This window comes from Denticeps clupeoides, chromosome 5 (assembly GCF_900700375.1).
Source record: "Denticeps clupeoides chromosome 5, fDenClu1.1, whole genome shotgun sequence".
Classification (NCBI taxonomy): domain Eukaryota; kingdom Metazoa; phylum Chordata; class Actinopteri; order Clupeiformes; family Denticipitidae; genus Denticeps; species Denticeps clupeoides.
Window position 1 is genome coordinate 6,404,225 of NC_041711.1, and position 21,891 is coordinate 6,426,115.

The following is a 21,891-nucleotide window of genomic DNA, read 5'->3' on the forward strand; positions in this document are numbered from 1 at the left end:
TCATACAAGATATTAAATTTGGATCTCACAGCACCACTACTTAATTTGCTGACATATTTTTGCATTTGCAGTAAATTTGTTCAATTTGAAAATAATTTATTTCAATTATGAATTATGAAAATAATTCATTTAAATGCATTGGTAGGGTTTTAGCTTTTCATATGAGCTATTTCTAACACCAATTGATTAATTTAAAGTCAGGTTAATAGCAGGTGTTTCTACAAAATAGATAAGCAACAAGACTTTTGTCAGGGACTGTATATTTATTCACTATATAAATGTACCTGCCATGTAGCGATGCAACACACATTTCTAAAACAAACAAAATCTAAACCTTTACAATCAGTATTTACAGGGACAGTAAGTGGGGTTTGAACCTGAGTCTTATGGTTCATAGGCGAGAGTCTTACCCACTAGGCTACTACCACCAGATGATAACAATAAAAATTGTAGGCCCTTAAATTAAACGTTGACAGTGTTGATAACTGAATATATTGAATGTATTTGTGTCTATATTTGTATTTATTCTTGTCAGTCATCCATGCCTTACTTTCATCCAGAAGTAATCACACCAACAAAAAGGGTTAGGTGGGTCCTGATCTAAAGGTTTGCAGGATTCTACAAAACCTTAACATTGTATTGCCCACCCCACCGAGTCTACTCCCACTACTGCCTACACAGGCAACTGCCAGCTCACCATCACAGCTCTATGAAAAAGTGCTTATAACATGTTTAGTTGTACATGTTGCTGTTTGTGGATGGGGATGGAAAGGTCAATGTAAGATGTGCAAAGCAGGAGCATCAGACATTTCTGATGACATTCAGACAGAAACAGACAGATCCAACCAAACAACCAACCAATCAGCCTTCCAGCCATGAGCAAAAGCTCCACTTCAGCGTTCTTCCGTCTGAACCACATGAAAAGTGGCCCTCTGGCAACAGCCCAGGTGTTGGTCCCTGCTGACTGAAACCCCTCAGTGTTGTCTGATCAAAGTGCAGCTGGGCCCCCTCCCTAATGGCCTCCAGCACACAAAGGTGGTCAGAGGCAAAGGAAGCAGCAAGACACGGCACTCACACACAACCGTCCCACTGCCACATCTTAGCCTGCTAATGCATCAGCCCCTTTCAGTCCAAAATTTTTCTTTCTCACCCAGTGTAACCATGATAAAGAAGTATATGATGACTGTTCTCAAAAAAGATGTGTTTGCAGGTATACCAATCTGGTGAGGCCAGGCAGAGGTGTCCACAGGGCTCACAAGATATTTCACAACTGTCCACTTCCATCTCACAACCACCATTCATCCTCCCTGGTAGACCTTCCAACACAAACGCCCCCTTACAACTGTCACATTTGCTTCTGAGTGGCAGTGCAATGGTGACAGACGACTGCTCATAATTATTTTGGATACTGCAAGTAATACTATATTCCACATTCAGTGACTTATTTTATTATAGCAACATCCTCGAGTTTACATTTACATTTACGGCATTTATCAGACGCCCTTATCCAGAGCGACTTACAATCAGTATTACAGGGGACAGTCCCCCTGGAGCAATTTAGGGTTAAGTGTCTTGCTCAGGGACACAATGGTAGTAAGCGGGATTTGAACCTGGGTCTTCTGGTTCATAGGCGAGTGTGTTACCCACTAGGCTACTACCACCACTAGAGTCATTGGTGTTTCAGGTTCATGGTGACGTTGGTGTTGATACTGTCACAGTAGACTGTTGGAATCCTCTCAGGTTGAGTAAACTGCCTCCTGGCTTCCCTGATTGTCCAGATTGCAATCTTGACCCATGGCGTGATTTATTGATGTAGTGGAGATAAAGAGACAGCTCATCAGTGCTCTTTAACAGTCACAAACACGCACATGCAGTTAAGGATGCAGCCCCGTAATCAGAAGGTTGTTGGTTCAAATCCCAATCCACCAGGGTGCCACTGAGGCACGCACCGTCCTCACACACTGCTCCCTGGGCACCTGTCATGGCTGCCCACTGGGTGATTGGTTAAAAGCAAAGGAAACATTTAATTTTTTCGCTTCCACATGCATATCTTTGTCTGCTTCCCAATCTATGCACAGTTGTGTGCGTTGTGTGTTTCCTTTTTATATTTGGACATACTGAATTTCTCTGACTGTCACTCAAAGTGTGTAATATGGTTCTGTGTCAGATCAGGTGCTGCTATCTTCACCACCCTGGCATCAGGCCTGTTTGTGAGATGCAGGGCTATTATTTACACATGAAGGTCATTTCGTCCACTGGTGGGTGGAACTTAATTAAGTCAGAGGGATTGACAGTTCTCTATAAAATGCACACTACTCAACTTAATTGCTTTTTGACAGCTCCGCAGAGTTTGCAGAAAGCAGATATTGAATTTATGGACTAAGCTCTTGTGCCCGTTTGCTTTTGCATCACACAAATGGCCCACAGCATGGCATCTAGGCATCTACATTTGCCACAAATCAATTGGCAAAAAAAAGGCAACAGACTGTCACAGAAGTATATTTCATGTATCATGCAGTGATACACAGGGCTGGGTGGAGTAGACTCAGTCGGTATAATAAAAAAAAAAGCTATGACTTGGGCAGCCCTCAGCACTACCCTACATTCTCTCTGGGATCAATGTTAATTACACTGACCAGACAGTGTGATTAATAAGGTCACCTATTTAGCAGGCAGTGTGCTGGGTGGTAAAATAGAGCCATGTTGTTCAATTTAGACATCATAGTGCTCATGCACGATTTCATCAACCATACTGTGATCATCTGTATCAAGTGAATGTTGCTCACTGAATGTGACATTTTATTAAAACGCTACCCTTAAAAACTGAGAAAATATTGCTTACCAAACTAGCACCCACTGGTCAAATTAGCATTCAACCAAAATGCATGCAGAAAATATCTGCATTATTGGATGAAATATATTTGGTCATGCATCATTGCTGGGTAGCACAAATGTGTTTACTTGAGTGACCCTCTCTGAACATAGTTCAGTGCATGAGGATTGATGACATTTATATTATGATATTTATGATATTTAGTGTCTAATCTGCAAGCAGAGTTGAACATTACTCCACTCTGATTGGCTCTGAACAGAGAAGCAGAAAATACCCTGATCAAATGCTGATCTGAATGCAAAGCCGCATGTTAATAATAGTGAAAACCAGGGCTTTATTTTCCAAAAGCTGAAACTGAAACCATTTACAGAAAACTTTTTGAAGAAAATTAAGAAAGGGCAACAAAGGCAAGTTGAGTGGAGTTTCCTCACAACAGCATCTGAAATGTTCATGAATTACTAATTACATTTGTTTTTTTCAATATCGGCTATTTAAATAACTTTCAGTTACTTCCAATGCACCTCCCAGCAATTCTTACTTTCTAGTTTCTAAACATTCATTGGAATTCAGATCGACACTGATATTAATTTTATGCATGTGTGTTTGTGAGAGGAGAGGATGAAAGTGAACTCACCTGATACTCATTGGGCCAAAACATACTGACTGCCAGCTCGACCTGGTGCCATTGTCGGCTGTGGGACCCAGAAATGTTCCAGACGGGCAGTCCCAGTGGACCGCCATTCACCCGCACATACACACGCAGGGACCCCGGGCTGTGGCCATCGCGGCTGTAGAGGAAATAGCTGAACTGCACACAGTGAGTGTCATTCTCACTCAGTGTCTGCAGAAGCAGCTGTGCCCGCTGACCAGGGGCATGCTGGGAGGAGTTCACCATCAGGTAGGACCCTAAAGAAAGGGGCAAGAATGAGGAAAAGATGAATTCTCAGGAAATGAAACTATTCCTGTTTTCCCTTGAAGCTGGATTAATAAAATAAAAGATCTTAAAATTTCACAATATTAAAAAAAGACCTCCACTGAGCGAACAGGTTTAATAAAAAGGAAGAAAGGCGGTTATGAGAGCTCTGATGGGTTTAAAAACAAAAGCACTTCAGCCCCCTTCTCCTTTTAACTCACTGAGGTGGAAACGCAGAGCACAAAGGAAAGTATGCCATGAGCTCGTCTTCTTTCTCCTCCACTGCCTCGGTGTTGACTGGAGTTCGCACATTTGCATTGTACTGATAAACTTCTGAGCAGCGCTCAGCCTTCAACTTATGAGCCCATTGTTTTGTGGCTTTGTGAGAGAGGAGTCGTTGTTCGCTGTAAATGCCAGTGTGAGGGGGGGGGTTGGATAATACTTTTGAAGCAAAATTTCAGTCTCTGGGTTTACAATCTCCATGACAGGATGTCAAAGGCAAATCTCGAAATCTCAAAAGAAGCGAGTCTTTTTGGAATTGCAGACACACACAGGCATGCTGAGTCCCAAATGAAAATACAAATATCAGTAGACATACCCACACCTGTACTGAATTCATCACCTGGCTGGGTGGGTGGCATTTATCAGCCTGATGTGGTGATTACACTCAAAGGACACAGCAGCTCTGCATGTGAGAAAGGACTCACTGAGTAATTACTGATGAACCACAGGCTCAAACGCATGCTTCGGCCTCTGCTCCCTGTGGCTTTCTTGTACTAATACAAAAAAGAACAAAGAAAAATATGCCCTGTGTCTCATAGGTGTCTACATTGTGCCCCTGTTCTACTAATTTCAATGGCAAAATGTTTTTTAAAGGGAAAATTATTTCATGACATTATAAACACACATTTTCCCAAATAATGTATACACTAATGTTTGCTAGTGTAAGGTCCTCAGGATTTACATAACTACATAAAACAAGACAGAAGAAGACAGAAACACAAATCTTTTAAGATGACAGGTGCAAATTACATACAAAATAAAGAAGTAGTTTATCAGGATTGACGGCATCTGGACACATCACCTGTGCCCAATCCGGACAGCCATGAAAAGCCTGTGACTCCGCCCCTCTGCAGGGACAGCATTTTTGTGAACTTTCGTGGACTTGTGTCATGAACTTGACCTTGAAAAAATTTATGTGTATTTTGAGTTCTGGCAATCACCACACGCCTGTGGGTTTGTTTCTGTTTTCCCCTTTATTCCTCGTTTTCGGCCATCGTGCCTTGTTTATTTGTGTTTGTTAATAAAATTGTTCAAAAAAATCCTGTTTGATTTCCTATATTTGATTGTAATATGAGTTTCTGAATCAAGAAGGTCCTCACACAGGGTTAGATGCTATTCAGACCTATTCATCCCTGCTCAAGAAATGTTTTTATTTTGTAGAATGGAAGGATCTAAAAATAAATAATAATAATAAATAAATAAAAACAAAAACTGAGCAAAAAATCTTAAACATTTCATTAGCAGGTTCTCAAAAAATACATGTAATTCCACACTTCTGCTCAAAAGACAGCAACTAGGTGTTATAGTCTAGATAAAATGAAGGTGAAAATCATATTCTTGTAATCTTTCACTATATAATGCACGAAAGCCTCATCCTTTTAAGTAGGTTCTAGATCTTACTTGAAATTTGTAGTACTGAATAGTTTCAGCGAGTATTTTGACTTTTAAAAATGAGTTCTGAAGAATTAAAAATGTAACATGCTAATTCATTTTAATCTGAGATTAAAACCTTGGGAACACAACACTGCTGTTCTACCTGTATGATGTGGGACCTGGCCTCATATCTCACTTGACAATGACAGTGCTTGCTCCTATTTACATTTACATTTACAGCATTTGGCAGACGCCCTTATCCAGAGCGATTTACATCGTGCTTTCAAGTTACCATCTAGGTTCCAGGGCTTCCCAATTGGGTCTTTCTCTTCTTTTTCTGCACGAAGAGCTCTGTGATCGCTGAACATTGTGGGTAATTAGATTTATTTGCCGTTTTGAGGGTATGGCACTTGTGGGACATTGAAGGGCTCATAAAGACTGATATTGGTGACTTTGATGTACTCAATAAATCCTGATATTTAATGTACAGTGGTTTGAAGGGGCATTGTATGTATGAAAATGTATGTATCATGTCAGTCATCCCTGGTACACTGCAAATATGTGTTCCTATAGGGAACAATGATGTGAAATGATGCAAAATATACATAGCAGCAAGAGCACAGGGAGCACTGGGGATCCTGTTGGCTTTGAATAGCTTGTTAACAAATAAGAAGGTCCCAAGCAGCAGTGGTGGCCCAGCAGGAAAGGAAGCGGACCTATGGGTTGCAGGTACAAATCCTAAACTGCCAAGGTGCCACTGGGGTCCCCTTGATCAAGGTATGCAATGTTATTTGATATCATCCAATGTAATTTGATGTCAGCCAATCGAATGCCAACCATGTGGACACTTCGATTTGAGGAAAACCAGTCTGTGTAGAGTCAATGCTAACCTGATGCCATGAAAGCCAGAAAAATGCCTGGTTTAGACATCTGTGTGAATGAGGCCTTAACTCTCATCTCACTGACATATTTGAAAACAAAATGTGATGTAATGTAGAAAAATTGATGGGATGAATCATGATGCATCAATAATCGTTGCATTAATCGAATCAAATCCTGAGACCAGTGAAGGTTCATACCTCTACCTTCCATCTATCTTTACTTTTTTTGAATGCAGAATCAAAGCAAAGAAGAATCTGTATTCTCATTAACATTCAACCTTAACTGGTAAACCGAGTTCCTGTAGGTTCTAAAATGGACTTCATTCACCATTGGCAAGCCTAACAATTACCCAATCAGAGCCATGGTCTAGCCCTGCAGAGACACACAGTGCTGGGCACACGGCATGTAACAGCGGCAGGAGATTCTTATTCCAGAGACAGGAATCTGAATATACATGAGAATAAAAATCAGGTAATCATTGCTGAGGAACGGGACTGAGTCCCAGCATCAGAACCATGGCCCAATCACCATCTATTGTATTCTAAGATCTTGTGTGAAGCCCTGCTAAATCTAGTGGTCATATTGGAATGAGGTCTATGCAGAACTTGCACAAATTGACGGTTTAAAGCTCATCATTCTGCAGGCAGAACGTTGAATTCAATGTACATAGTTTGCACAGTGTAACTGTAAACTGTAATTACATAAAAAAAAATTACATAATATACAAATTCACATCTTAGACCATAGATTACGCAAGTATAAATTCACTGGGATCCTATCAATATTGTTATCGTGTATAAAAGCAATTCATATCTAAAAAAGTCTTAATTCACCCCTCATTTCATAATTTGCTTTGTTAAAAGCTATTTTTACATAGGGAAACATGAAGAGAGCCTCAGTACTGGGTTTATACCGTTATTTATAAAACATGCTGTTGGAAATCTCATTAAAACTGATTGGATCCATTGGATCCTAATTCACTGTGCTAACTTTGACTTGCTATAACTGTACAAACTCTATTTGTGTTATATACAATTATGTATGATCATATGTATGATTTCAATTAATAACAATTAATCACTCTGCCTAATTTTTAGAAGTAAGAATGAGAAAAAAGAGAAAATCTAGCTTTTGATTTATACAGGTTGTACAGCAGAATAAACAAAAACTGGTAGAAAAGTCGACTCAAATAAAATAATGCAGTATATTTGGTGGCACAGCAGGCAAGATTTTCTTGGCTGTTAAGATGCTAAGAATAAATTCGACAGCAATAATCAAAATTTACTTTTATTCAAACATCAAATGCCTGCAAAGGAAAATGTCACATTTAGTCAACATCAATGGCAATCATTCCACAATGGCAATTATTCCACATTACTTGGTCTGCAAATGTTCTTAATGTAATTGGCCCTGACTGTACTGTTTCCCTGACAAAGGAAATATTACTCAGACTGCACAGAGAAGCACCAGTGATCTAAGCACAGCCTCCTAAAACACAGTTAACACTAGTTAAGTCATCCTGTGAGACCTTTCCACCCGCAACATGCTGCTAGCCGCTAGGACACAGCTGCCACAAGCAGGAGGCTTGGACACAGGAGAGCACCGCAATGCCACCCTTTATATCATCTGTATTGTGAACTGAAAAAATAACAATCCAATGTGTGATCCAGACAGTAACATATAGGCATGGAACCTAATCCTCTGGGGTAATGAAGGGCAGACTCTTTAATTACTCTTAAACTAACATAGTTTTTCACAATAATGGAGCAATTTCCTTCTTACAGGCATTAATAGAACCCAAAGACAGATCTGCCAAGTCTTTCAGTAATGCATCCCTTGGGATCCACCTACAGTTGTCTACTCTGGGAAGAACAATAATATAGTTTCTGGCAGATTAAAACTCCCTTTTTCTTGGTCTGTAAGAAGCTATTTGTGCTTCAATAACACCCCTAATTCATCTCAGCTTTTAATAGACACAAATTGTCACAGATGTTCTTTATGAAAAATTATCAATCTGTCAAAAAAGGAAATGGACACAATGCACTCAGTTACTATACCTAGATGATCCATGAATAATAATACAAGTCAACCATTATAAAAGCTTATATTTAAGAACAAATGTGTATGTATGAATAATTTATAACTCCTGTCATGTTGTATTACAAGTAGCTCTAAAGTATATTAAAGTAATATAAAATGAAATTGTTTTACTGTGTGCATTAGTGAAATAAAGGCCTGGTAATAACCCTAAGAAATATGATTCTGCATGAATTTTGAATATGTAAATATTCAGGTCCTGGAAGGCCATTATTTGAATGAGACATCCTCATTTGACATCCTAAGATGAAACTAAATTGGACTATGTTAATGGATATTTAGTTTTGGATGATATATTAAATTACGTCATATTTATAAAAAAAAAAAAAAATCACGTCCATGATTCAGAACCAACAACAGCTCCTTTTTAAATTCATAAAATGCATGTCTCAAACAAACCAAAAAAAGGGGAAAACATTAAGCTTTTTATGGTTTCAGCCTCAAATCATTAGTGACAGCATATTCTTTGAAATTTGTGAAATCTTTAAGCCTTGCAGTTCCACAAAATTCTGGTGAATAGCTTTTCTTATGGTTAGAATAGATATGAGCAGGTTAAATCTGAGCAGGTTAAAACATCAGCCTGAATATTCTCTTAGGGATCATTTCTTCCCTGTAGGTGCATAGCTTTGCTCATAATACTTTCCCCATATTTCCCAATCTACCCCTGACTCTGTTTTAGATGATTTTCTGAAACCAATTCCATCTCTGAAAGGCTTGATTTCTCATATTTATAATCAAATCATTTACATGCCGATTCATTAACCTCTCTGAAGACACTTTTCGGAGGAGGGTTTGGGACAGGAAATTTCTGAGGAGATTTGGGAGGAAGTTCTGCTGCTAGTGCATGTATCATCTATTTGTCTCATAAAGTTTAAGATTTTACACCGTTTGTATTATATAAGGCACGTTGTCAGAGATCTATGAGGACGTCAATCCAGTGTGCGACAGGCGTCAGAAGTCCACTGCGAATATTATCCATATGTTCTGGCTTTGCCCCTCTTTACATCAGCATTGGACTAAGCTATTGGACACTATCAGAATTTCCGTGGGAAAGAATAGAGCCCAAACCTCTTGGGGTTTGTTTGGGCACTGTCAGGATTGCCTGCAGCTGGGCTCCATACCTGTCTCCAATCCTGACGCCCCATAAATGCCGGATGTTTCCGCCCCTTCGAGGTCTCCGGCATTTTCGTGAACTCAGACATGAACTTGACTTCAGTGGGTGAATGTATGTGTTTTCAGTTCTGGCAATCGCCACACGCCTACGGGTTAGTTTGTGTTCTTTATTTAAGTTAAATCGTTTTCGGCCACCGCGCCATTGTTTATTTGTATTTCTTTGTTTATTGTATAATAAAACCCCCTTCCCAGTATGTCAGACCTCTGTGCTTCCTTCCCCCGTACGTCCGTAGTCGTGACAGGCACACTTGCCTTTTCTGCCTTACTGGCGAGACAATTAATTATGACAAACTCGAATTCCTCTAAACCTCCCACCCAAATTCACTTGATACAGGATATCCTTTACATTGTTATACTGGAGAGGCTAAGATTTTCACTTAGGGGTTCTCTTAAGACATTTGGGGTCTTTTTCGCTTCAGTTCCTGTGTTATGCAGTTTGTCTGTGTGGGACTCTTTCCTTTTCTCTTCTTTTCTTCTACTTAGTTAGTATTCATGCACTATATGGCTATAATCATGGCCATCGTGAGCATTCTGTCATGCTTCTGATTGAGTTAGAATAGCAGACTGGATGCTTTAAACCAGTCATCATTGCTTTGCATAAAAACGGCTTCACAGACACCTAAAGCAACCATTTATTGGATCATCAAAAGTTTCAAGGAGAGACCTTCAAGTGTTGTGAAGAAGGCTTCAGAGTGACCATGGGGTCCATGGACAGGAAACTTCCTGGAGAACTTGTGGTCAATCCTCAAGAAGCAGGTGAACAAACAGAAATGCACAAATTCTGACAAACTCCAAGCACCTATTATGAAGGAATGGCTTGCCATGAGTCAGAATTCAAGATGGCACCGAGTGAGGTCGGCTGCCGTCGCGACTGCTCCGACCAAGTTTAGTTTGTTTTTGTTTTTTAAACCCTCTTTTAACAACCCTACACCGGCAAATCTACCACCATGCAACGCATTAAATACAGTAGAGACACTCTTGTTTCTATTAGTATACAATGCACTTACAATACGAAGACTTTGACTGCTTTTCCGGATCCCAGCTGGCCAAGTGAAATCCTGAGGAAGAACAAAGGACGCGACGCAAAGCGGCGGCCCCGGGGGAAACGAGCCGGCGTCAGGAACAGGCTGAGGGCCCGTGCACACAGCACACCTCTGCCTAGCATCCTGCTTGCCAACGTCCAGTCACTGGAGAACAAGCTCGATGACCTCAGGGCCAGGGTAAAGTTCCAGAGAGACATCCGGGACTGCAACCTCCTCTGCTTCACCGAGACTTGGCTGAACCCAGCGGTGCCGGACCACGCCATCCAGCTGGCCAAGTTGTTCTCGGTCCACCGCATGGACAGGACACGCGACTCGGGGAAGACACAGGGAGGCGGAGTGTGTTTGATGGTAAATAGCAACTGGTGCAATTCCATTGCCCCCCTCACACATTCGTGCTCGCCGAATCTGGAACTATTGTCCATCAAGTGTCGTCCCTTTTACCTTCCTTGGGAGTTTACGTCGGTCATCATCAGCGCCGCTTACATTCCGCCGAAAGCGGACACAGACACTGCCTTAGGCGAACTGCAGGAGGCGCTCACACAACACCAAACACAGCACCGGGACGCTGCGCTTATTGTGGCAGGAGATTTTAATAATGCCAGCCTCAAACGCGCAGCGCCGAATTTTCATCAGCACATCACCTGCCCCACCATGGGCGAAAGGACACTGGACCATTGCTACACAACAATAAAGGATGGATACATGGCACAATCTCGTCCACCATTTGGAAAATCCGACCACGCCGCCATCTTCCTCATGCCTAAACACAAACAAAGGCTTAAACAGGAAGTTCCGGTTCAGAGGGAGGTGGCACGCTGGACGGACCAATCGGTGGCCGCTCTTCAGGACGCACTGGATGACTCAGACTGGGGCATGTTCCAGAGTAGTTCCGGAAACATCAGTGAGTTTTGCAGAAGCAGTTGTGAGTTTCATTGGGAAACTAACGGACGACACCGTTCAGAAAATGATCATCAGAACGTTTCCCAATCAGAAGCCGTGGGTGGATAAAACCATCCGTGACGCTCTGAAATCTCGCACCGTGACCTATAACGCGGGGCTCGCTTCCGGGGACATGGAACCATACAAGGCTGCATCATACAGCGTCAGGAAAGCGGTGAAGGAGGCGAAGCAGCGCTATGGGAAGAAACTGGAGTCACAACTGGAACAGAGTGACTCTAGGAGCCTGTGGCGGGGACTACGGACAATAACGGACTATAAAGCACCAACATCCGGTACGACGAACGAGGACGTGTCTCTGGCAGACGAGCTAAATACATTCTATGCTCGCTTTGAGGCTGCAGCTAAAGGCGCTAGCGATGCTACGGCTAGCGGCTCCAGCAGCTGCAGACGGGAGGACACTGCCAGCACCGAGAACGCGTTCGTCATCACCGAGCATGATGTGAGGAGAGCCTTCAAGAGAGTAAACACCAGGAAGGCAGCAGGACCAGACGGCATCTCGGGGAGAATCCTCAGAGCCTGCGCGGACCAGCTAGCACCTGTGTTTACAGAGATATTAAACCTCTCTCTATCTCAGTCGGTGATCCCCACATGCTTCAAGGAGTCCATCATTGTTCCGGTCCCCAAGAAAACCCATCCTGCCTCCCTCAACGACTACTGCCCTGTAGCCCTCACCTCAGTAGTGATGAAGATCTTTGAACGGCTGGTCAGAGACTTCATCATTTCTTCATTACCAGATACACTCGACCCACTACAGTTTGCGTATTGTCCCAACCGGTCCACAGATGATGCCATATCACATCTCCTCCATACTGCACTCACCCACCTGGACACTCAGAAGGGAAATTATGTTCAAATGCTTTTCATTGACTACAGTTCAGCATTTAACACAATAATCCCTTCCACACTCACCACCAAGCTGGAGCACCTGGGACTCAGCTCATCTCTCTGTCAGTGGATCTCCAACTTCCTAACCGGGAGACCACAGGCAGTAAGGATGGGTGGACATGTCTCAGCCTCCATCACCCTCAGCACTGGACCCCCCCAGGGCTGTGTTTGGAGCCCCCTGCTCTACTCCCTGTGCACCCATGACTGTACAGCCACTATCCACCACCATCATCAAGTTTGCTGACGACACTGTCGTGGTGGGCCTGATCTCTGACAACGATGAGATGGCCTACCTGGAGGAGGTTGGAAATCTGGTGAACTGGTGCCAGAGGAACAATCTCCACCTGAACGTCAGCAAGACAAAGGAGTTAATAGTGGACTTCAGTACAAAGCAGGAGAGGACCTACCAGACCCCTGTCATCAACAGGAGCCCAGTGGAGAGAGTGGACAGCTTCCGTTACCTCAGTGTTTACATCACGCAGGACCTGTCATTGTCCTGTCACATCAACACCGTGGTGAAAAAGGCCCGGCAGCGTATTTACCACCTCAGATGCCTGAGAGACTTCAGACTGCCCTCCAAGGTGCTCAGGAACTTCTACTCCTGCACCATAGAGAGCATCCTGACGGGAAATATCTCAATCTGGTTCGGGAACAGCACCATGAAGGACAGGCGAGCACTACAGAGGGTGGTTCGATCAGCCGAACAAATCATCCGTACCAAGCTCCCTGACCTTCAATCTATCTACAGCAAACGGTGCTGCACCAGGGCCAGGAAGATAGTGAAGGACCTCACCCACCCCAACAATGGACTCCTCTCTCTGCTGCGATCAGGGAAGTGCTTTCGCTCCCTGAAGTCCAACACAGAGAGAATGAGGAGGAGCTTCTTCCCGCAGGCTGTCCAAGCTCTCAACAACAGTACATAGAACTCATGCACTTTCACCTCCAATCACTCCGGACTCTTTTGCACAAAATCACTTTGCACAAAACCACTTTGCACAAAACCACTTTGCACAAAACCACTTTGCACAAAATGACTGCGCTTTTTACCTTACTGCTCTTTTTTTTTTCTTTTTATGGCTCTTTTTCTCTTTTCTTTAAACATTGTAAAAAAAACTGTAACTCATTTGCACACCTTCAACAAAAGCCTTTGAAACTTGAAATGCTTGTAATTATACTTCAATACACCACAAAAAGATCTAAAAGCAACAACTGAAGCAACAAACTTTGTAAAAAAAAAAAAAAAATTTGTGTCATTCTCAAAACTTAAAATAAATAAAAACAATCAGCCTGATGGAAGCATGCTTTTCTGCAATATTTCCCTGACCTTAAAATCATTGGCTTTTTGCAGTGAATCGGTCTGACATGCTTAATGTAGAGATGCATAAACCAGACATTTGAAGACAACCCTCTAAACCTTTAACATTTAACAAATGTCTTTAACAATTTCTAGAAAATGAACCTACATTAGATGATCTTCTGACTACTGGTCTTCTCAAAGAGCTTTTGCCATATTCAGTTTTCTTAACCTGATTATCAGTTTTAAGGCAAAAACATTTTGCTAATTTTATTTGCAATTTTTGCCATACTTTCCTGGTGTGAATCAGGAATAAGATATTGTCTAATGAGGTTATGACGTGGAACATGAATATGTTATAGGAGCTTTAAAGCTGTAAATGCAATGTTGACAGCATAAATGAAATATTATGAAACAACCTGTGAAGTGAATGGTACACTTTCAAATTAAAAGTTGACAAATATGACAAAACAGAACTGCAGGTGCTCTCTACTGTTTCATTGTGGTGACAACAGAGCGATGCATTGCTTTAAGCAATTTTATCAGCAATTGCATGAAAAAAGAAATTCAACTTGGATAGTTAACCTATTCAAAGCTTTCCACTAGTTCTATTGAGATTGTCTCATGGAGAAAATTGTATGATCTTCATTCCAACTGGCCCCATTACAGGAAATGTGACCAAAAGGACAATTTCACCAATCCTAATCAAATTACAATTGGTTTACAAGTTACATATGGTTTTCTCCAAACAAATTTAATCTAAAGAAGAAATGAAAAAGAGAAATAGGGACAATTTGTACCAACAAAACCTGGAGACACACACATACACCTAACTCAAGCTTAAATGTAAAATGTCCTTTGGTGAGTTATGCTGCAGAGGCCCCAGATAAAGGGCCCATCCACTCCCCGCTGACCCTCCCAAGGGCGCAGGAACATACATAACAAGATTAGGAATGATCTGGCACATCGTAATTCACACAGAGCAACGCAGGACCTGAACCCTTCAACTGCACTCCCAGATTCCATCTCAGGGGTACCACTCCAGAGGGGGAGGGGATAAGGACAGGTGCAAGGAGAGAGTGGGCAGCGGGAAGATAAAGAGATGGGGGGAGAAAATGAATTAAAAGATGATGGGGTGGCAGTGGTGAGAGAGAGATAAAGAGTGAAGGGTCCAGGAGCCTTTTCTTCAGTCTTCTGTACTTTTTCTTATCCCTTCTAAAATTTGACAAAAGCCTTTCTTTCGATCTGACACAATCAACAAGCTTTTATTCATCTCAAGCAGCTGGCAAGCTGAGAAGAACACTTAAAGAAAACAAGAAATGGTAGAAAAGAAAACAAACAAATAGGGAAAAAGGAGATCAATAGACAAACTCCTGTACCCTGGGCTTTAAAGAAGACCCAGGCTCCTCGCTGGGCTGTTTTGATTGGACAGACAGGTCAGCTTCCATGTTAGCGCAGAACTGATGCTCTCCTTTGCTGTCTGCCTTCAGAGGGATGGTTCGAGTGCCTGACTGTCTCCCTGGAGCCATGTGATCTTCCTCTAACCTGCCTGCCATTTCAGGGCCCTCACCACCCATCACATCACCCATTGCTGGCTATTTTCAGCCTGTTTGCATTAATGCAGACAAAATATGGCATCTCTATCACAGAGGACTCAAAATAAAAGATCCAAAGTCTACAGAGAAAAACCTGAACACCCAGTCTGTTATTCAGACAGACTTTGTCAGACTTTCATCCTTCCTGAATTCTGTGGAAAACCGAATTTACATTGTACAGTTTAGGTTTCTCATGACTATCAACTGTTTAACTGATCAAAAGTTCCAAATTAAATGAATAATTAAACCTGTCCAATGTGTTGGCAACTAAATGCCTAAAAGTAACACTGTATATTTTGTTAGACAATGTTGCTCTCCTTGCAGGGCCAGTCCATGGCATAGGTAATATAAAAAGCTTTTGCTCCCAAACGCACTGCAATACTTGGTTGATGCATGGAGTGGACCAAGCAATCCCCTTTGCAGACTCAGCTTAATATGTAGGCCCCCGATGTGGGACATTTGAGATATTAAACTGATAAGAAACAGATCTTATCCAAAAGGCTGAGCAGGCCATCAACCCAGTGTTAACAGTATCACTGCAGCTATGCCCATTGCACGCTCTTGCTATCCTGGCCATTGTGCCATTTGCTTTTCATTTATTCAATTCACTTGCACTTTCAAATGTCAAGCGTTTGGGTCTCCTTCACACCCTGTGGCATGACAGAATGCAGGACTGCCAGAGATGCAGCCGACATAGGCAAAGATGGCATAAACGGGGAAGAGCGTTTCCACCCCTGTCAGAATGGAAGTTGGTTTTAGTGTGGATTGCTAGAGTGCCACCCATGGGAGTGGGTCGAGACGCGAATAGCACACACAACAACAACAACATTTATTTCTTATATAGCCCAAAATCACATACAGTATGTCTCAATGGGCTTTGACAGGCCCTAGAGTTGACACCCCCCACACTTGACCCTTCTGCACACAAGGAAAAACTCTAGGAGAGAGAAAAAAAGAAAGGAAGAAACCTTGGGAAGGAGTGATACAGAGAGGGACCCCCTTCCAGGGTAGAGTGAGCCTGCAAATGGTGTCAGTGCAGGGTTGGGGATGATATAATAATAAGTCCTACAGTTGTAGGGTTGGAGAAGGATGTAGTTAGTGTCATGGTCTAGATTATGTGTCCATAATGATGTTACTGGTCCATTTGAAGATCCCTATACCTGTAGTTGTAACGGTGGTGGTGGCTGTGGTGACCCTCTGGTTTGTTTCATGGTATGGGTTTGTTTCATGGTACACCACGTACACCATGTTTCAAACCACGACCCCTGCGCACCACGGCCCCGCACCACGACCACTGCGAATTAACCATGGGTATATTCACAGATGACGACAGTGAAGAGGAGGAATCATGGAGTGAAGATTGTGCTGTGATGGCATCCCCCCACCTGCCAACACCGTTCTCCTTCTGGGAACCCCGTAGAGGCATGTAGAGGCTGAGGGAGAGCCGGAAGCAACCAGCGAGAGAGTGGTAGATATGTGGGGCCCGGAAACAAAGATGTCCCACCTGCCAGTCCCCATGCCGAGTTCAGGACAAAAGATTAGGGTCTCCAGCTAAGGGGCCAGAAGGCGGATGGCCAAAGAGGCCGGAGCACTGCCATGTTGTTGGGGGGGACAGAGCGATTGTGACTGCCCCAACCCTCCTTCGTTCCTGACATGCTGAGGAGTGCTGCTGGAGTTCCCAGGCCCACTTCCATTCCTGAGCCAGCAAGGGGTGCTGCAGGAGTGCCCAGGCCTGCTTCTGTTCCTGACGTGCCAAGGAGCGTAGCTGGAGTAGCCAGGCCCACCTCCTAACCTGAACCAGCAAGGTGTGCTGCCAGAGTGCCAAGGCCCACCTCTGTTCCTGAGCCAGCAAGGGGCGCTGCAGGAGAGCCCAGGTCTGCTTCTGTTCCTGATGTGCCAAGGAGTGCTCCAGGAGTGCCCAGGTTTGCCTCCGTTCCTGAGTCAGCAAGGGGCGCACCCTTGTGGGAAGGCTATGTGACGCCAAGGTAGCCTTGGACCAGTCAGGTTCTGCCTGTCACACAAGGGTTGTAACACCCTTTTTTTTCATTTTTCATGGGTGATTATAAACTTTTATATGTTGGTATTCTCCCTCACTCCCTTGTCCTGAATTTTCAATATTTTGCTGCAGTTTATTTATTTATTTTTATTTCAGGCCATTGCACCGGTGTCTTTTTTTCATTAAATTTGCTTTTGAGTGCGAGTTGAGCAGTGTTGATGAATCTGACAGGATATTAATAAAAATCTGGGATGTACTTTATGTAAATGTCTGTTAGTCTATAGTGTGGGGACGTAGTGTTATTGTGTTTAAGTAATATTTTAAAAGAAATTGTCTGAAATTGTGGAAGTGTGAGTAGGTCCAATGGGTCTATAAATAATAATTTCTGGAATTTGCTTGTTTTTTTCTTTCTGGTGACTACATAGCTCATTTAAGTTTTAAAAATCTAAGGGATTAAATCTGTCCAGGTTTATGTGTGGTAAATGACACGCAAATCCATGAAGCACTCCAGTGAAATTTGCCCTCTGCATTTAATCCAACACCCTGAGTGAGCAGTGGGCAGCCATGACAGGTGCCCAGGGAGCAGTGTGTGGGGATGGTGCTTTGCTCAGTGGCACCTCAGTGGCACCTTGGCGGATCAGGATTCGAACCAGCAATCTTCTGATTACGTGGCCGCTTCCTTAACCGCTACCCTGTTGCTCACAGGGTACCCTGTTTCTCACAGTTGAAATTAACCTATCATGAAAACTACAGACCTCTCTAATCTTTTTAAGTGGGACAACTTGCACAATTGGTGGCTGCCAATTACTTCTAGCATCACTGTGCCCAACAACACAGTTGTTGTTGAATGACCCACCATGTACAGTACAGAGTTACACAGGAGTTCGCAACGATCATAAAAGCTTTAAGAGAGCCAGTGTACTGCCAGAATAGGTCTTAAGTGGTCTCATGAGTAATAAATAATAGATTAATTGGTGTCAATCCAATAAAATCAATAGTTCAGAACAGAAAATAGTTTTTCTGCTAGCTAGTGGAAAACTTTTATGAAATACTTTCAGAGCAGAGGTAGAATAAAAGGCGAGTTGTTTTTTTATTTCCTCCCTCCGTGTGTAGCAGACATGTGGGTAAGTACAGCATCTTCTGTGCTTTGGTACAGAAGCTCATCTTCTGTGTAGAACTGCAGGGATGCATTACCAGATCACAGGTTTTCTGTTTCCAATAAGTGTGTATCTGCTGTAGTTTTGTGGAGGAACAAGGTATACAGGGTGAGATTCCCCACCCTCCGTTCATCATGCAAAAGATTAGAGTCTTTATACCCCCATTAGATCCGCAATGCACACACCCACTCTGTTTATGCACTTCTCCAACTGGGGGGGGGGGGAACATAAAATGCGTTTTATGGTCTTCACACACACACACACACACACACACACAATCTCTTGCTGGAGACTGAATGGCATCTCATATACAATCAAAAATAAACACAATTTACATAGAATGAGAAAAGTTGTTTGGTGAGATGCATGTTCTGAAACCATGTCTGCAGCTGATGATTCCACCAGGGACATGATTACTGTGACAGTTATGAGAAGCACTCAGACTGCCAGACGTTACCAGCGCTCAAATTCAAGCATTTAATTTCAAGTACAATGAGGTGCTTTAGTCATTTAAGTGCATTTCAACTTCTGATTAATACACAACACACACCAGGCTGCTCTTAACACCATCATATGTCCAGTTTAATTCAAATTCCCTTCCTTTCTGGAGTGGAGCACCTCGCTCCTTTGATAAATTCTCTGAGCTAATTACATATTTACCGTACTCATTCCAAAGGATAGCACCAAGCATGTCACAGTCTCTAATATTAACTACTATTAGCACTCATTAATACCTGATTAGGACTGAAAAGGCAATTATTTTTTACAATCTCTTGTACAATGAGTACAGTGATGTGTGAAAAAAAGACTGAGCTCAATGTGTGTCAGGATTGACTGCAGCTGGGCTCATCACCGGTGGCCAATCCTGACAATGCTTAAAACACGGTGTCACAGTCAATACACCTCCAGCCCACCAGAGAGCACCAGACCAGACAGAGAGACGACGACCCGGAAGCGGAAACGAGAGTGGGCAGCGTAGAGTATAAAAGTCAGGTAACCCCGAGGAGACGCTGCCCGCTCTTTGAGTTGAATCTATTTCCCAGAGTTTTCCCACGCCCAGCTGACTAGAATCCACGACCACGACCTTTGCCTGTCCCTGACCACGAGCCTTGCCTGCCCCCTTTTTTACGACGATCTCCTGACGGATTCTACCTTGACACCACGACCTTCGCCTGCCACTGACACTGAGTTTGCCTGACCCTTGTAAGAAGACGATCTCCCCGCTACCCCCCACAAAGCCCTAGTTCCCTCCACGCCGCGCTGCGGCGCGTCCACGATTCCACTCCCGTCCCAACTTACCTCCGGCCTCCCTCTCCCCGACCAAACGCTTCCGGTCCTCCTCCCCAGTGCACTTGGTCATGAACTTGACTTCAGTTAATGTGTTTATGTTTTGAGTTCTGGCAATCATCACACGCCTGCGGTTTCGTTTATATTCTTTCCTTAAGTTAAATTGTTTTTGGCCACCGCGCCATTGTTTATTTGTATTTATTTATTGTTTATTTATAATAAAACCCCGTTCCCAACATGTCACACCTCTGCGCTTCCTTCCCCCGTAAGTCCCCCGTAAGACGTGACAATGTGCCACAGGAAAAAATGCATTAATTACTGCTAATAGAACACCCTTGATCTGAGATCACTGCAAAATTGTGAAAGCAATTTCAATATTAAAATTATGCAAAGTACGGGTGCTTGAGTAGACAGAGAGCTACTGTTAAAGTGCCATAGCTGTACCTGAACAGGCCAATGGGGGAGCAAACAGTGACATCAGCGGATGTCAGAGTATTAGGGACGAAGTGGTTGGTTGGCAACATCTTTGGTGAACAAAGAGCAGACAAGGGTAATCTGAAGAGAATGGTCAAAAACAGCTGGTTGGCGTGGAGCAAGATAATTTTTCAAAGCAAATAATGGGAAGGCAACATCAAAAATGGCTGTCAGTCTTTTATGTGGAATGCTGTCCATGGCCACGTCCCCATTGGCGTCTGAGTCCCTTGCAGGCCCGGTGGTGGAAAATCAATAGGAAAGTCACAGATCAGAATTCAGGCCACTGACAGGCAGTGGTGGAATGTAACAAAGTATTTGTACTTCGTTACTGTACTTAAGTACATGTAACCCAGTAGAAAGAGTCCCTCATTTCATTTAGGGATGGTGTAATTAATGAAAAGTTTTTTTTTTTTCTTATCAGATGGTACACCAGACCATGAATAATTAAAGTTATTTGGGTGCCTGTCAAGTTTTGTTTATTTGCTATTGGTCGGGCCACTCCGTACTGTATCGCCATTGCAGGAGAGGGAAAGTCCCGCCCTGATTTGTGTTAGTAAGTTAGTCAGTACAACGCAGCACCATGAGGAGCGCACGCGAACGAGAGAGAGAGCGAGAGAGAGACAAAAGTTCGGTGATTGTGGACAAAAAGTGGTTTTAACCACCAAAACCAGTGTTAAGTGAAATACCCAAAGCACCTGAAATTTCCTAGAACCTGTGAATGTCTGTGCACGGATCGTCTTGGTGAGTCACGCTAAGCTAAGCTAAAGTAGCTAACTGCTGTTGGAAGATTATTTCATTTTGAGAATTTTACAGAGATATAATGATTTAAAGGTTATGCCTGAAACAATAAGGTTGTATGTTGTTGTTATGCAGGCTAGGTTTTTTTTCTATTGAGCCTTCCTTGGAAGAAATTGAAAGCTGGATTTCTCCCTGAATAGGGGGATAGCGAGCCACCGGGAAAGCGGATGTGCTTCACCAATCTGAGAGGGAACTTCTCCATTCCTTCTCCATCATACAGGTCACCGGTGTGGTAGGACTTGATCTGACATCATTGACTTTGACTGTTACCTGTTACACCTACTGACTAAGACCTACTGACTAAGACTTACTGACTAAAGACCTACTGACTAAGACTTACTGACTAAAGACCTATAAAGCACTGACTAAGAAGAAATTCTGAACTGAACTCAAAACTCATTGTTGTTGACCAGGAGAAAACAACTCAATTTGGGAAGAAGGAAAAAGAGAGAGACTTTATAATTATTGGAAATTGTTACGTGTTAATTATAATGTTATGGTTTTATAAGAGAGAAGTTTTTGTTGTTTTGTTATAGTGAATTCCGGCTGTTAGATTGTACATTTATTTTCTTATTTCCATTTAAATATAATAGTAAGTTCAACTGCCTCCCCTGGTCTGAGCATCTTTTTCCCCTGACTATCACATAGCACAGCATTTACCTCCACGAACCTAGACACTGGTCCCCCCCTTGAGTGAATCACCAGAGCTTGTATATATCTGCTATAAGGGTAGTTACATTTTATGAACACAAGTTCCTCAAAATCTTGCATGAAAAAATAGTTAGCCTATTGCGTTCTGGCATTGTTTGCCATTTCCTACCAATCAGGCTTTATTAGCTCCAATGATG

At 42.8% G+C, this 21,891-nt stretch overlaps 1 protein-coding gene across 5 annotated transcripts in view; it reads right to left on the bottom strand.

Moving 5' to 3' along the window:
- Positions 1–21,891, bottom strand: part of ptprub (protein tyrosine phosphatase receptor type Ub) — a 204,966-nt gene that overhangs the window by 100,517 nt on the left and 82,558 nt on the right. For all 5 annotated transcript variants that reach the window (XM_028980630.1, XM_028980632.1, XM_028980633.1 and 2 more), the window contains exon 3: positions 3,468–3,739. In XM_028980630.1, coding sequence (XP_028836463.1) covers positions 3,468–3,739 — 272 coding nt within the window. The remainder of the gene's footprint in view (positions 1–3,467; positions 3,740–21,891) is intronic.